The sequence below is a fragment of the Oryza glaberrima genome, chromosome 2, assembly GCF_000147395.1.
Source record: "Oryza glaberrima chromosome 2, OglaRS2, whole genome shotgun sequence".
Taxonomy (NCBI): Eukaryota; Viridiplantae; Streptophyta; class Magnoliopsida; order Poales; family Poaceae; genus Oryza; species Oryza glaberrima.
This window is the reverse complement of record NC_068327.1, coordinates 26,912,584-26,928,615: the sequence shown is the minus strand read 5'-3', so window position 1 is coordinate 26,928,615 and position 16,032 is coordinate 26,912,584. Positions and strand designations below refer to the sequence as shown.

General features: G+C 48.5%; 3 protein-coding genes across 4 annotated transcripts; 2 read left to right on the top strand and 1 right to left on the bottom strand.

Annotated features, from left to right (window-relative positions):
- Positions 1-1,334: 1,334 nt before the first annotated feature.
- Positions 1,335-2,407, top strand: LOC127761548 (brassinosteroid-responsive RING protein 1-like). The gene has a single exon (XM_052285857.1). It carries the CDS (start codon positions 1,454-1,456, stop codon positions 2,090-2,092), a length of 639 nt encoding a protein of 212 aa, XP_052141817.1. The 5' UTR covers positions 1,335-1,453; the 3' UTR covers positions 2,093-2,407.
- Positions 2,408-3,807: 1,400 nt separating this feature from the next.
- Positions 3,808-5,720, top strand: LOC127763488 (uncharacterized). The gene is made up of 2 exons (XM_052288208.1): positions 3,808-5,492; positions 5,602-5,720. Exons 1-2 carry the CDS (start codon positions 4,065-4,067, stop codon positions 5,713-5,715), a joined length of 1,542 nt encoding a protein of 513 aa, XP_052144168.1. The 5' UTR covers positions 3,808-4,064; the 3' UTR covers positions 5,716-5,720.
- A 39-nt stretch (positions 5,721-5,759) lies between these two features.
- On the bottom strand, positions 5,760-11,328 carry LOC127763489 (mechanosensitive ion channel protein 1, mitochondrial-like). Of its 2 annotated transcripts, XM_052288209.1 has the most exons (7): positions 11,115-11,327; positions 9,050-9,901; positions 8,362-8,633; positions 8,090-8,190; positions 7,304-7,411; positions 6,953-7,162; positions 5,760-6,063 (listed from the first exon to the last, which is right to left on the bottom strand). In XM_052288209.1, exons 2-7 carry the CDS (start codon positions 9,811-9,813, stop codon positions 5,986-5,988), a joined length of 1,533 nt encoding a protein of 510 aa, XP_052144169.1. In that variant the 5' UTR covers positions 9,814-9,901; positions 11,115-11,327; the 3' UTR covers positions 5,760-5,985. The 2 variants fall into 2 exon arrangements, with proteins under 2 accessions (XP_052144169.1, XP_052144170.1); XM_052288210.1 differs by lacking the exon at positions 7,304-7,411 and having other exon boundaries at positions 11,115-11,328.
- Between the last annotated feature and the right edge of the window lie 4,704 nt (positions 11,329-16,032).

Here is a 16,032-nt window from a genome sequence, read left to right as displayed (position 1 = left end):
AGGCTGCCACATCGGAGATTCCACTCCATGTACACATCTGCCGCTACCAACCTGAGGACCGCACAGCCAAAGTGAACCACCCGTTTTTTTTCTTGGTTTGTCAGGGTGGGGTGAGGAATGGGTCGGACGACACGTTGGGAGAGGCATGGCCTTGTGCGACACCCCCACATCCCATGCAGCGGTGGTCGCCGGTGAGGCCACCATCCCGAGGAAAGAAGGGAAGATGGCGGTAGCGGAAGAAGAGGAGGCAGCGGATCTGGCGCCTGACCTTGTTGTCGTCGTTGTTCCGTCGTGACCCGATCCGTGCCGCCACTAGCCGCTGACCCATTTGCCACCGGCAGATCCTTTGGGGGGGGGAGGAAGGGGAGAAGCGCCCGCTTCTTCTTCCAAGCGGCGCTGGATCTGTGCCGCCTGTCGGAGGAGTGGAGGGACGGGGGATCGCCACCATGCGCCGCGTGGAGAGGACGGAGAGAAGGGGGCGGGGGAGGGAGGTCGCCGTGTGAGCGAGAGAGAGGGGGAAGGAGCGAAGGAGCGACGGAGAAAGCAACAAATGCTTTCGTGGTGGAACAGATATGGGTAAAAAGTTTTTTGGGCTTGCCCACATTAAGCTCCGCGCACTGTGTATATAGAAGCCATGTTTGCATTTTCCTACGTGGACGTCCTTGAGCTTCTTGGGAGGTAGGGCGCACTGCTACTGCCCTAAAAAAACTGAGCCTACTCAATTTCATCCAGTCCCATGTAACGTACAGTATGGACGTTATGCTAGATGTAAGAATCTTACCAGGTTTACCGCGAACTGCACGAGCCCTCGGCAACAAATCTTTCATCAGTTTGTCTGTGTTTAGTTCACGCAAAAATTGAAAGTTTGGTTGAAATTGGAACGATGTGATTGAAAAGTTGAAAATTTGTGTGTAGGAAAGTTTTGATACGATAGAAAAGTTGGAAGTTTGAAGAAAAACTTTAAATAAAACTAAAGGCGGCCGAAGTAAACTGGGAGCGGTGTTTGCAGCCAGCCTGCAGGGACGGTGAGGGCCTACTTACGCAAGAGGGACGGGGAGGGCCTACCTACACAAGTAGGAGTAGGCAAGTTGCTACGGCTAAAGCAGATCACGCTGCTACGCCTTGCTGCTACTCCACTCTGCTACTGACCGCGCGCCTAGCCAGTCCAGTCCACCCAAGCCAAGCCCACGACCCGCACCGCAACACGCACACCCACGCGCACGCACAAACCAACAAGGTAACCAACCAACCAGCGACTCCCCCCAGCCTCGACGATCTTTCCGCGTTAATTCTCCGCCCCCTCTCTCCTCTCCTCTGCTTCCCTCACCTCCTCCCCGCTTTTATATAACGCCGCCTCCTCACTCGCTCCCCTCCCCACCACGCACGCACCGCACAGACGCAAGCTCACCTCAGCTCAGCTCACAATTCGGCTGTATCCAAGATCGACGCCGCCATGGGCTTCCCGGTGGGCTACTCGGAGCTGCTCCTCCCGAGGCTGCTGCTCCAGGTGCTCCTCCTCCTCGGCCACCTCCATCGCTTCCTCCTCTGGGCCTTCCACGCAGTCGGCCTCGGCGACCTCATCGACAACCCGCCCGGCCTGGCGGCTACGGAGCAGGACCTGATGCTGCAGGGGCGCGGCGGCGGGATGGCGGAGGGTTGGGCGTCGTCGTCGGCGCTCCAGCACCGCCGGCCCGAGTTCAGGGCGATTCCGCCGATGGCCATCGAGGAGGCCCTCCCCGTGGTGCGGTTCGACGAGCTGGTGGCGTCCGCCCCGGCGGCGGTGTGCGGTGGCGGCGACTGCGCGGTCTGCCTCAGCGGCATCTGCGGGCGCGACGAGGTGCGGCGGCTGTCCAACTGCCGCCACGTCTTCCACCGCGGCTGCCTCGACCGCTGGATGGCCCACGAGCAGCGCACCTGCCCGCTCTGCCGCGCGCCGCTCATCCCCGACGAGCTCTTGCCCGCCGCCTCCGGCCTGCCTGACCCCTCCGACTACGACCTCTCGTACTACCCATCCCCGCTGCCGCTGGCTCCCACCCCGACGCTGCTGCGACCACACGAGCTGCTGCTCAACGGCTTGGGTGGTTTCCAGTGAGCCCGCCAATCCACCGCCCCGGTCAATTTCGTTGCAACCGGCATGACAGAGCTGCCTCAACTACGGCACACGGGCACATAGGCGTCCTGATTTGTACATAGGCGCCAAGGAGAACTCCCCCCAAAAAAACACAAGTAGGAATAGTTTGCTGCTATATAGGTCGATTCCACCTTCCAAGCCTGCGAAGTTGTGAATCCTTTTTTTTTTGCAGATTACTAGTAGTATATTAAATTTGTTGAAGCAGAGCAGTGCCACAGTTTGGTGCTTGCTAATTTGGCAAGCCGTTTAATCCAATCTCCCCACGCTATTCAAATCTTACCCGTCTCCTTTGGCTCACCGATTCTGAACGGTCACCGAGTTTTACCTCATCTGAGCACGAAGATCTCGCGTGATCTAACCGACCGACGGCCTGTGTTGACCGGTTTCACTCACGTCATCGCGCGGCTAACAGGACGGACGGGTAGATAGAGAGCACATCCATTAAATATGCGGCTAAATCCGGTCAACGCGTTGCTCTCGACAGCGACAGACTACCGGCTCCAGGCAGGCAGCGGCAGCAGCAGCCACGCCCGGGCACTAATCTAATTCCGTCCCCGTGCAGCTGCGTCGAACATTCGTAAGCTCACGCGGCGGCCATCGTAGGTTTCGCGGCTGCCAGCCTGCACGCAACACAGCTATTATACGAGTATAATAAACAAGAAGAAATCTCAAGTGACAAGTGAAGTCCAGAAGCCGCCTCGTGCCTTCGCATCTTTTACACTACACCGAAATCGGCAGAGCAGCTATGTACTATCGCGTGTCATTCCGTCACAGTTAGAGCGACGAACCCATCGCGTGTGGCAAAATGTGGCGGATTCCTCAACCTGAGAAGCAGCAAGCCAGCAATTAACAAGCGAACTGAGGCCCAACACGCTTTCGACGTGCCGTGAATCGGGTGGACTACGCCCGATTCCCGTCTCGCTGTCGCGGGTTCACCCCGTAGAAAGGGACTAATATCCTTCCCGAGTTTGTCTACGAGGGAAGAAATCTAAGGACGATCTCTACTGAATCTCTTCCGATAGCTCAAGTGGTACGACTACAGTTCAAAGGACATCAAGTGACCCACTACAAACTGTAGTAGATTGAATAGCAGAGATCTAACCCTTTTTTTCTTTTTAAGGAACTTCATAAACAATAAAATCCTACTATCTGCATCACTTCAGCCTTGTTGAAACAACAAGAGGGACATACATCATATCATATATATAGATGCGTGCTGGCATGTAGAGACACTCTAGCAGCAGGACTCCCGAACTTGACCATGCATGGTCAGTTGGTCACTCGACACAGATGCCACCCGCAGACAGATATTGTGCATCTCATGATCCATGTGCCTCGCCCTGACGACAAGGGAAGGAATCACATGCTTTTTTAGCTGTAACAGTGACAACCCGAGCACTCTCTCGCCCCTGTGCCTGTCAAGATTGGGCGTTTGTCCGTCCGGAGAAAGAGACCACAGGTTCAGCCTTAGAGCGGAATCAGAGCGACTATTCCTCTTTTCTGCTGGGCTCAAAGTCCAAGTCTCTTCTACTGGTTTGGGCCATGAGCCCATCTGCTGTCCAGTTACTGTTTCTGAAAGCCCATGAACCACGAATTGAAGCCCACGAAACCATAACCAGTGAGGTCCACGGAGCGAAGGTTGCGAATCGAAACCGAAGAGGGGGAGATCTCTTGAAACAAACAAACGGAGCCGAGGAGGAGCCAAACCGCTCCCATCAAACGCGCCACGCGCGGCGCGCGAGCAGAATGCGCGACCCGACGAGCTCTCACGCCACGCCATCCCAATCCGATCCATTCCCCGTGAAAATCTATCGCTTCCAGCGAATCCAATCCGTTCCTCTCGCCAGGAGAGCTCTCGCTTTTCGCCGCCGACGGCGACGGCAACGGCAACGAGGAGGTGAAACCGTAAAGACGGTCAGAGACGGCGCGCGCAATGAAGGCCGCCGGCGGCGGCGGCAAGGAGACCCTCGCGGCCACCCTCCTCCGCTACCTCATCATCTTGATTGTTCCGTTCACCGTCCTCTACATCCTGTACACCCTCCACGCCATTCTCTCCTCCACGCCGTCCTGCCCACCTGATCGCCCCATCGTCACCTCCTCCGTTTCTCTGTCCCAACTCTCCACCACCCGCAACCACACGCCGTCGTCGTCCTCCTTGTCTACGCCGCCACCCGCCCCGGTGTCGATGGCGGCGACGACGCTGCAGCACGTGGTGTTCGGCATCGCGGCGTCCGCTCGGCTGTGGGAGAAGCGGAAGGATTATATCAAGATCTGGTGGCGCCCTAACGCCGGAATGCGCGGGTTCGTGTGGATGGATCAGCCGGTGCGGGAGTCCGGCGTGCCAGACGGGCTGCCACCAATCAAGATCTCGTCGAACACCTCCGGCTTCCCTTACAAGAACCGCCGCGGCCACCGCTCCGCCATCCGCATCTCCCGCATCGTCTCCGAGACGTTCCGCCTCGGCCTCTCCGGCGTGCGCTGGTACGTCATGGGCGACGACGACACCGTCTTCCTGCCAGACAACCTCGTCGCGGTCCTCCAGAAGCTGGATCACCGGCAGCCGTACTACATTGGCTACCCTTCCGAGAGCCACCTGCAGAACATCTTCTTCTCGTACGGGATGGCGTTCGGCGGCGGCGGGTTCGCCATCAGCCAGCCGCTGGCGGCGAGGCTGGAGCGGATGCAGGACGCCTGCATCCACCGGTACCCGTCGCTGTACGGGAGCGACGACCGGATCCACGCGTGCATGGCGGAGCTGGGCGTGCCGCTCACGAGGCACCCGGGGTTCCACCAGTACGACGTGTACGGCGACCTCCTCGGCCTCCTCGCCGCCCACCCGGTGGCGCCGCTCGTGTCGCTGCACCACCTCGACGTGGTGCGGCCGCTCTTCCCCAACGCGCGGTCGCGGCCGGCGGCTTTGCGGAGGCTGTTCGAAGGGCCGGTGGCGCTGGACTCGGCGGGGGCCGTGCAGCAGTCGATATGCTACGACGCGCGCAACCGGTGGACGGTGTCCGTGTCGTGGGGGTTCGTGGTGATGGCGTCGAGGGGCAGGATCTCGGCGCGGGAGATGGAGCTGCCGGCGCGGACATTTTTGAACTGGTACAAGCGCGCGGACTACAAGGCGCACGCCTTCAACACGAGGCCCCTGGCGCGCCGCCCCTGCGAGAAGCCGTCGTTCTACTACCTCTCGTCGGCGCGCCGCACGGTGGCGCGCGACGGGGAGACCACCGTGACGACGTACCAGCGGTGGCGCCACCGCAATGACATGCGCCCGCCGTGCCGGTGGAAGATCGCCGACCCGGACGCGCTGCTCGACACCGTAGTCGTGCTCAAGAAACCTGACCCCGGCTTATGGGACCGGGTAATCCTCACCGATCTCACATTGATGATTTATGAACAGAGGATTGAGCAATTTTTAATCACAGCAGTGTACAAAGTATATTAACTGTCAGTTTTACATGAATCTGCAGTCTCCAATGCGAAATTGCTGCAGGGTGCTGTCGTCTCCCAAAGGACAGGAAGGAAACAAGACGATGACCATAGACGTGGATGTATGCAAGGATTGGGAATTCAGCCAAGTATAATCCATTAGGCGGACAGAACACAGAAGTGCATAGGTGATTCATCTTTCTTCTCCTTTTCTTGTATCCATGTAACAGTAGGATGACAAAGGGTCACTTCCTTAAATAGGAAAGGCATATGGCACATGTGATCAAAACATTAGAGTATGGGACATGAGAACTCTATTTACAGTCCCATATACCCATACCAAACTAGAAAAAGAGTAACCACTTTAACCTCTTCTCGCAGTAAAATGGAGAGGGATAGAACAGAACTGTAATGTGCTCGCAAGTTCAAGATTCGTATTGCTTGACAATGCTGGCAGCTTTCAAAAGAATATCTTGTTCCACTGTTGTCCATTCGTCTCTTCTCTACAAAAGTATCATAAAAATATTGTTAAGAGTAATCAAGAAAATAGAATACAAATGACTTTTCTAACTCTCTAAGCTAACAGCTCTTTATAAACACATCATCAAGTTCAGGTTGAGTTATCAAGCCCCACTAAAAAGAGCAGTCATTTTGTTAATTTGCTTCCTAAGAGCATTTCACAACGTAGAAAGCGCTTTTGCCATAATAACCTGAAAGAGTTGTAGAAACAACTTTTACAATACAACGCACTGTTTCTAGCTTTTTCTGCCTCTTCCTCGAATATGTGTCAAGTCACATTTTGTGATCTCCATTGGTGGGTGTGTAGAGACTTTCACTATATATTCTCTCTTATCTCATCGCCATCTCTCCTCCATTCCGGATGAAAGGCTGAGGTGCGTATAATAACATAGTCATTCTGCATTTTGAATGCTCTAAATGCATTTATCTGTAAACAACTAACATAAAACTGCATGATGTAATCCCAAGATTTGACAAAATCTAACAAAATACACAAATTGTCCTACTCATACGAAGCAGTCAACAACTGTGCTGTGGGAGCTCCTAGACTTCTTGCAGTGTGAGTGCAAGACATCACTGGAGCCTATGACATTATGTTCCTACTATAGTGAATAATGTGTGTTGTTTTGGACGGTCTATTACTTCGCTCGAAACCATGGTTCTCTGTAGAGCTCGTGTCAATATGCAGTTGTGTACGAAACATGCATACACACATCAGTGCAGACTATACCACTAGGACATACCAGTCGGTACCAGTTTACCATAGCAAGTGCTTGTGAAGCCCTGATTTATTTCACATCGAAGTGCAAGAGAGGTAAAAATCACTAATATTCCAAACTTGTCAGAACTATGATAAGAGTATAATTAACATACCATGCTTTTGATGTTGCAACCAATGGTAAGCTCTCCATGTGAACTTTCTAACCGTGAGAGATAGCAGTAAGGAGCATCAATGCTTGGGTTGGACCTTAACTTCACTTTTATCTCCTCTGATATAGTAGGAATCTTTTCAAGGTCTTCAATTATAACAGGAATTTTTACCACACTAGCACGCCACACAGCTCTTGATTTATTGACTATAATCTGTATCATCAGACGAAATCATATGGAGGGTCAACATGAAGCAGTGTCAAAACAATGGTCTATGAAATGGAAATCATGTCCAAGGAGCATTGTCTTTCAGGAAACAAAAGTAAAACAGAATCACCACAAAGGTGGAATTACTTGGCTGGAGAACAGTGAGTTAGGAACTACAACAGGGAGGTTTTCTGGGTTAATCAATGACGTGGATGTCAGTCCAATTTCAATAACTTTTCCTTCTATTGACCCAGCCTGCAGAAGGAAAGAACTTCAAATTACTCAGGTATTATTGCTCTGAATTTCGATATAGGAGTATCAAAGCTAAAGAGACACCTCAAGGCATGCTTGCTGATCAGGATTATGGAATATTGAATGGTTGATAATTTTAGTGAACGTTTTTGTTTTTCTAAGCCTACATTTACTCCTTCCACTGATAGTTTGACGTTCTCACTCTTCGAAAAAAGTCCAATAAGAATCTGATGTTACACAGGAGGCCAGGATATAGCGTTCACAAGTCAATTTTGGATGGTTTCAATACTTAGTCCTTTTTCTAAGAGTTGAATCAATTGCACCTTTTTTTTTCTGAAAGAACAAAAATCATAATGCACTATTCTAGACTTAGGATGCATTTAATCGAAACATGCTTGAGATAGGATGGGTTATTTCAAACTTTATCAAGTAGTTGAGTTATTTTTTATTTAAATCTCCAACGTTTTTCATCTCCTTTGTTGTTGTAAAATGATTATCTTCCTAACAGACCGTGACTTGGCTAGATAATAAAAAACATATATCTGAACTTTCCACCATATTAGCTATTAAGACAAGAGAACGTCTCATCCAGAGTATTTGAAGAATCAAGACTTTAAACTTGGTAGCTCATACAGATTTTATGTAAAAATAAATTCATGGTTCCAAAAAATGAGCATGCACCTTTATGTTATCCCCAACCAAGAATGGCTTTGAAAATTGTAGAGAGAGCCCACTCAGTATGTTACCTAAGACATCTCTAGCAGCAAAAGCAGTAGCAACACCTAGAGAAGCATAAAGGAAAAGCTGTTAGTTCACATTTTATCCAGATTTTAGTTATCGGCAGGAAAGTTACCATAATACAGATTGAAGAGGAATTTGTCATGAAAAGAAATAAGTATGAGTTGAAACAAACAGCCTCTTATGTGTACTATTTCCTGAAAACTTGAGCATACCTCCGACACCACCAACAGTCAATATTGACTGCACAGGTACACCGCAAGCTTCAGCAAGAGCCATTCCTCCAAGTGCAATTAGTGCTAACGATGACACCTTATCAAATGTTAACAATCTGTCTCTGTCCATCCCTATAGCAGATTGATTGGTCATAATATTAGCAATGAAGTTAGTTTTCCACTTCTGAAGAAACCACAGAAGAGATACAACAAATGCTCCTCTCCATGCCTGTGGAAGATAAACTGAAATACTTGGCACAACAATTGCAGCCCTGAAGAAGGAGAAAGAATTAGATGCATTCCATACATACAGAACGAATTACAGCACTAAAAATCATTTCAGTTACATATTTATATCTAACTAAGAAAGTATCTATAATTTGTATCATATTGTACAAAAGAAGAAAATAACATCATGCTACCAATCTGTAAGGAAAAGTGAAGAACATATATTTGCCAACGAATTTCTTGCACATAATGCTGCAGACAAATGCTTTAGAGGACAAAACAAGTGTGAAATGCATCATATAGCATCTTTGTTAAAAAATATAAGATACACTAGAGGAATTTCGGAATTTCCCTTAGAATAAGATTAGGTGAATTTAGATGTCATTTCTAGCACCTGTACTATAACAATACTATGCATCAAACGAATAAATTTCTCCTTGAAGTGTGAAATTGGACCTACATCTGTGAAAATGCCATAAAAGTGATAATACATTTTGCAGGATCTTCCAATGCACTCCACAAGCTTGTTTGATAGGACATGTATTTCTTAGTTGACTCCCCTTCAAGCGTTATGAGAGGATTTTCTGAAGTGTACTTGTGGAGCTTCCTTAGAACAATAGGCATCACAAACCATGCAACTGCTGTACCCATCAGTGTCCCACCAAGTGGGATGACCATCCTCTGTAGATCTGGATAGGTAGCGTATAACTCCTGGATGCAAGGTACAATTGGATCAGTCATCGCCTTCAGTTTCTTAAGTGCGGCTGCAGTAGCATCTATGGTAGAGTGAGGGGCACTATCTAAAATATCAATCCAAGTGTTGCCACTGTGATCTGTGGCGCCGACTTCAGAAGTTTCTGTAGAAGAAACTTTGGCCATAGCATTTTTGTAATCTTCTGGCTTGGCTCTAGCATCAGAGGAATACATGCGACGAGAACTTGAGACACTTGAGAAACCCAGTGAACGACTGTGGTGATAACAGTGGTTTACGTGAGATGAAAGGGGATGTGTGCAGATTTTTGCTACACTACTAATTGGTGAATATTGATCTACGTCATCAATCTGATAAGATGTAGAAGTTTCCCATTTTGAAGTTTGCTCTGTGCAGCTTAACCATCTCAGAGGAACACCAAAATATGGGCATGACTGAAGAGAAGTCTCTACGAGGCTCTGACTGGCAGCTGCTTGACGAAATCGATGCAAAATTATTGCAGTCCTGGACATTTTTTTATCCTTTAAAATTTCAAGTTTAACTTTGCAAAGTAACTAACAAAAAGACCCTTGCACTGACTGAGACATCTAGATGGTTGACCTGCAAGAATAAATTAAGAAAACTATAGAGTGAGCATGCATTCATGGCTACGGAAGAACACAAAAAAAATCATGTATTTTAATGAAAGATGAAGATGAGCAAATTCTAAAAACTTGAAGGTAAATGACACTCTCCTAGAAGCACAGCTGCACAGATTGTCTGCATCCATATTTTCCTCCTCTTTTTTTTCTCTTACATTATTCTTACATCAGAGCATTGACAGTGATATGGTTATTGCAATTCAATTGTAACAACAAAAACCAGTTGAGAATCCAAGCACTTTCATAGGGGAAAGATACTATTAGATAAAAATCTGACACACGAATGACTGATAATTTTTAATAAAGAATACTGCTAAAGCAAGTGAATGAGGTTGTTTAAGCAAAAATGGCACGAAAAATTATGATAGATCATAACTGACATACTGACCACAATTTTCAACATGTTTTGGCAAATTTGGCATGTCTGGTCCTAAAAATTGGATATCAGCCAACATTTGCATGTGGGTGCAGCCATCACACTGTTTTAAACAGCGGGTTAACTAAAAAGTAACTGACGCGACATGCACCAATCTAATTATAGTAGGCTAACAAGGATGACCGCGTCAACATGCATGACAAACTGCAAAAGTGAAAACTATTGACGGACAAATCTGTGCAGTGTGCACGAAAATTTAACGGCTTTCCAAAACATGATCTGAAAATTGACTGCATAACAAGGGGATGTTTTAAATTAGCTTTCCATGGTCTTTCAGCATCCCGAAAGAAGATAGTACACTCCATCAGATCAGCAACAATCACTGCATGTAAGGGGAGGATGTGGGGAGGGTATGGATTTCCAGACAAACAACCGTTTTAGCCTACAGGCCGCTGCTAATTCCAGTTAGCACACTGAAATTGCTATAAGCCGCACCTGCCCATGGTTGATCATAAGGTGTTCGACAGAATGCCACAACAGCTGAACGCACGGTTCTAGCCACACGCGCGATAGATCGATCGCTCGATCGACAACGACATCCACAGTTCCGTCGAACCGCACAAAACAAGCAGCCGATCCAACCGTCCGTTTTGCACTAGAACATCCAAAATCCGAAACTAGCAGAAGTAATTTAGGCGCCTAATCCCCTCAGCTCGATTCGGACCCAAAAAACAGCAGCTACAGCGAAAGTACAAAAATACCAACACAAGGTAATCGGAGTGGAGTGTGCGCTTACGATTAGGGAGGCGGAGGAGGCACGGGATGAGACTGAGAGCCGGGCCGCCTGCTTGTTTCGCCGCCTCGCTGCTCTCGATTTCCAGCCTTCCAGGTCTCTCTATCTCTCCCTCTCTCCGGTTCCGACACCTGGGAGAGGCGCTGGCATTGTGATGGCGATGTGCTATTCAGCTATTGGACCTTGATGCCCCGAATCCCTGATACGCGGCCAACGGTGCGTTTTCTCTCGTTCTCCTGCGGGAAAATTGAAGAGAAAAAGCATACGCGTGGCTGCATGTGACACTGCAAGCGGGGGCCAAAAAGAAAATGGCATCCCTTGCTCGCGTGGCGGTGGAATAGGTTCGAGGACAGCTATACAACAGGATCCCGTTGCTACGGGATAAGATCTCCACTACCTTATCTCCTTCCCTTCTCCTCCACAAACTCTCTCTCTCTCACAGGAGAAAATAACGAGAGGCGGAGATGAAGCTGGCCAGGAGGACGGGGTCGTCGTCGTCTCCAGCGGCCGTGGACAACGACGGCACGACGTCGAGGGTGATCTCGCCGCGCCTCCACGACGTCGTCCTTCGCCCGCTGCGGTGCCGCCTCCGCGCGCTGTGGCGCTGCTTCTTCCACTGGCGCTCCCATCGCTGCCGGCGTCGGGGCCTCTCCCCTCCTCCCTCGCGCTCCTCGCCAAGGTCGTTGTCGTCCTTGCCCGCTGCTCCCGTCGCCTCCTTGCCGGTGAGCGCAGGTGGCTCCTCCTCCGTCGCCACAGAAGCAGAAGAAGCCGGCGGTCTCGGTGTCTCGGTCACCACAACGCCGGCGGCAACATGCTCTAGAACCTCTACCTCCTCTCCATCCTGATACTTGGTACCTTGGGTATCAGTTGGTACCTGGTACCTCGTACCCTGGTATCGACTGATACCTGGTACCCTGGGTATCGAGCTAATACCTAGGTGTCAAGCATTGGTACCTGGGTATCAGGCCTTGGTACCTGGGTATCGACTGATACCTAGTACCCTGGGTATCGAGCTGATACCTAAGTATCAGGTCTTGGTACCTGGGTATCATGCCTTGGTACCTGGGTATCAGCGTGATATCCCAAGAGAGAGGAGGAGGAGGAGGACTCGCGGGTCGGGGAGATCGAGCAGCGGGGCGGCGGCAAAGGAAGAGGAAGAGGAGGCGATAGATCTGGTGCCTACCTTGTGCCATTCCGTCGCTCGTCGTCGTGCCTCGCTCCAAACCGCCGAACCTGTGGCTCCATCAACGCCGCCTAGAGCAGCTCCTCATCACTCATGTTGTGCCAAGCGCTCACCCCCGGTGGCCGCGTCCACCGCTCCCCGACCGTAGGAGGCGCCAGTGCTGCCGATGAGGAGGAGGGCGGCAGCGGCGAGAAAGCCAGCGACAAGAACGACGAAGAGGAGGAGCGGCTTGAGGAGCTTGATGGGGAGGCTTCTCGACGGTGGCCATCGCCCATGGTGGTCGGGAGCCCTGCCGGCTGTCATCCAGGTCGTCCGCGGGGGCTGGTAGTGACGGCACCGTCGTCGTCGTTGTCGTCATCGCCGCCTCTGTGCTCATGGGTGGTAGTCACAGAGAGAGAGATCGAGTGGAGGGGAAGAGACAGAGAGAGAGCGAGTGGAGGGGAAGAGACACAGAGAGAAGGGAAGAGGAGATAAGGCAGTACTACTATCCCGTCTCCACGGGATGCCGTTAGGTAGTTTTTCTGAATAGGTTCGTGTAACATCTTTTCGCTTTTATTTATGCTTAGCAGTCAAAATTTAAATTTTTAATCTTAGATTTGGACCTGATTTTGTGGTTTTCTCATTAAAATTTGTTTTTCAGCATTTACTTTTAGATCACTAGGAACACCTATATAAAAATTTTATTCATAGATTACTTTTCGTTTGTAAATATAACCTTTCGCTTATTCCGCGAAGAAGCGAAACGATAGCTCCGAGAAAACTCCAAGCTAAGCATCATTCCAGATTTCCAATCTTCAAACGTTGCGGGTGTGTTTAGTTCACATTAAAATTGGAATTTTGATTGATATTGGAATGATGTAACGGAAAATTTGAAAGTTTGTGTGTAGGAAAGTTTCGATGAGATGAAAAAGTTGGAAGTTTGAAGAAAAAGTTGGGTACTAAGGGCAAGTTTTATAAAAGAGGTGGATGTTGCATCTAATCTTGACCACATCATCAACTAATAAATGTAGAGGTAACATGTACAATATATCACATCTATACTAATTCTAATATACTAGCCCCGATGTTTGTTTGCCCAATCTACTCTTCCTCTCTCTCCTTTTGTCTTGAATTTTGTGTAGTGGTTACCTCTTGCATGAGAGGTGGCTGCTTATCTCTCTCATCTCTTCTCTCCTCCACCTCACTATTTTAGCTTATGTGGCACCTAGGAGATTGTGCTTGGATGCCTATAGTACTTGCCCTAAACCAGGCCGTAGTACAGCATAAAACTTATAGCTTTGGCTCACGCAAAGGTGTGGGGATACAGTGGTGCAGTACTGCAGTGGAAAGAATTTAAGCACAGATCACCATAGATGGTGGTGGTGGCTAGGGAAGCACAAGCACAAACTAGGTAATGATAACTAATACAGGGTTTCGATGATTGATCCAGCATCATCGGTAAGTTATGGAAGTCGAAGAGAAGATAGCAGAGGCTACGGCGAGGATAAAGTAATATAACCCTGTTCATCTCTGACTGTGTTTGAGCAAGTTTAATAGCATAGTCCACTACTAGTTCTAATTTATCTATAGCCAATCTAATAGCTAATTCATACAATAGTTGCTTACTATTCTATTAGTATATGGTCCCACCTATCATACACATATTGCGTCTTGGAGTACGTGCTGCAGCTAGCTGCAGATCTATAGCCTGCTGCTATTCTCTCTTATCTTTTATCTCATTAAAATATACTTGTAACTGATTAATAGTCTGCTATTGTACCTGCTCTTAGCTAGGTTGCTTGGTCTAAAACCTTGTATACAGCAACGTAGCCATCGCCTGGCTACCATAGGCTGCTGTTTGGGCTCGTCGCTAAACATTCAATTAAATTTTCAGCAGTTGAAAGGATTGGCCATGGAATTTCTATAACAAAAACTTGATATAGTAAAAGTTTTATCGGGACTTAAATATCTTTCTACTTTCATCACAGCTTGTATGCCAAACACTAAATTAAAGGCTCCATTTGAAACAAGATAGTAAGAAGGTAAGAATATAAGAAACATAGTACTGAATATGATTGTACGTGTAAAACAAATAATTATAAAACATATGAATTTTGTTGGATTGCTTCTTTGAAACATAGGAATAAAAAAAATCGCACAATAAGTCATAACTAAATTTTCCACGCTGTTGGCAATTGGCCACAAGCCCACGACAATCACACAGTTGTTACCCTGTGTTGATCTTATGCAATGGCAAGAGGAAAAATAGGTCGATCTAGATGGATTTATTTTTGCATGCACTTTTTCTATGAAATAATAGGTGCAGGATTTTTGTTCCCTCCGTTTTTTCTTCGTTGTTTTCCTAAGGCATATACCGTTCTCAAATCGGAATTTGAATCCTGAATTTTTCCTTAAAAAGCCTCAATCCAAAGGAGGCTTAAGTAGGCATGTTATATTTCTCCAACATGTTTTTTTATACTTTATCCATAACAAAATATAACAACTCATAAGTTTAAATTTTATATCAAATATAGCAAGCTGCACTACTAGAGAAATGATCTTTACTGGATCGACCCAAAACCACACAGACATTCTATGATCTTTAGCCTCGGTTAAAAACCCCACAGCCATTCTATGATCTTTAGTCCCAGTTCATTCGCTGTCAGAGACATGTCAGGAGGCCGAGGTCCTAAAGATCACCACTTTAGTCCTAAAGATCACCACTTTAGTCCCGGTTGTAGGATTGAGATGTCGACTAGAGGGGGGTGAATAGGCGATTTAAAACTAAATGACACCTAATCAAAACTAACCTAAGTTGCTAGGCTTGGTGAGGGTGAACTCTAACTAAGCAACTAAGTTATGTTTTGCAAACCAAGGGTGATAGTGGCTCAATTATATCTCTAGGAAAGTAAATCACACTCCTATGTCAATGTTTAGCAATCCTAGGGTGATATGATCTCAAGTATGTCTCTAGAAATGTAAATTGCACAAATGTAAATGCGACAATCAAATGAGACAAGGAGACAAGAGATTTTTCACCGAGGTTCGGAAACTCGCCGGTTTCCTACTCTCTGTTGAGGCGAGCCCAACTCCACCGCTCAACCACGAAGCCACCGCACGCCCCCTTCGTCAAGGGGTGGGCAAGGCGGGAGCCGGCCCACGGAGAGGACTACCCAAGCCTCGATCACTAGGGTAGTTCTTCCTTCACTCCGAAGGTGGTGAACTCCAAACAACTCACAAACCGGCGCAGGGCCTCCTCCACAATCTTCTCGGAGAGGTCACCGGGCAACTCCTCCACATGCCGTCTAGAAGGCGGCAACCTCCAAGAGTAGCAAGCAATGACCCGGCGTGGAGATGATCAATCAAGTGCCACACTAGCTCTACAAATGGAAGCAATGCACTTGACTCTTGGCTAATTAACTCTCTAACACATTAGATGGATGAACACAAAGCTCAAGTGGGTGTGAGAGAGGTGCAAGGGGTGTATGCAATTGAATTGGGTGCCAAGAGAGACCCCTTGCTGCTGGAGGGGGAGTATTTATACTCCCACCAACCAAAACTAGCCGTTGGGGGTGAAATCCCCTAACTTTGTGCTCTGCCGGTCTGACCGGAGGTATGCGGCCGGTCAGACCGTGCTACTCTGCAACGGCTAGAAAACTAGCCGTTGTAGTGCTGTCAGAGGGCCCCATCGGCCTGGCCGGTCAGACCAGCGTTGAGTGGGCGGTCAGACCGGCCTCGGCTCGGTCAGACCGCCATCGC

Coding starts and splice junctions, on each gene's coding strand:
- LOC127761548 (XM_052285857.1), top strand. CDS start 1,454: ATGGGCTTCCCGGTGGGCTACTCGGAGCTGCTCCTCCCGAGGCTGCTG.
- LOC127763488 (XM_052288208.1), top strand. CDS start 4,065: ATGAAGGCCGCCGGCGGCGGCGGCAAGGAGACCCTCGCGGCCACCCTC. Junction 5,493..5,601: donor ACCCCGGCTTATGGGACCGG/GTAATCCTCACC, acceptor ATGAATCTGCAG/TCTCCAATGCGAAATTGCTG.
- LOC127763489 (XM_052288209.1), bottom strand. CDS start 9,813: ATGTCCAGGACTGCAATAATTTTGCATCGATTTCGTCAAGCAGCTGCC. Junction 8,191..8,361: donor GACTGTTGGTGGTGTCGGAG/GTATGCTCAAGT, acceptor ATGCTTCTCTAG/GTGTTGCTACTGCTTTTGCT. Junction 7,412..8,089: donor TGGTTGGGGATAACATAAAG/GTGCATGCTCAT, acceptor TTCCTTCTGCAG/GCTGGGTCAATAGAAGGAAA.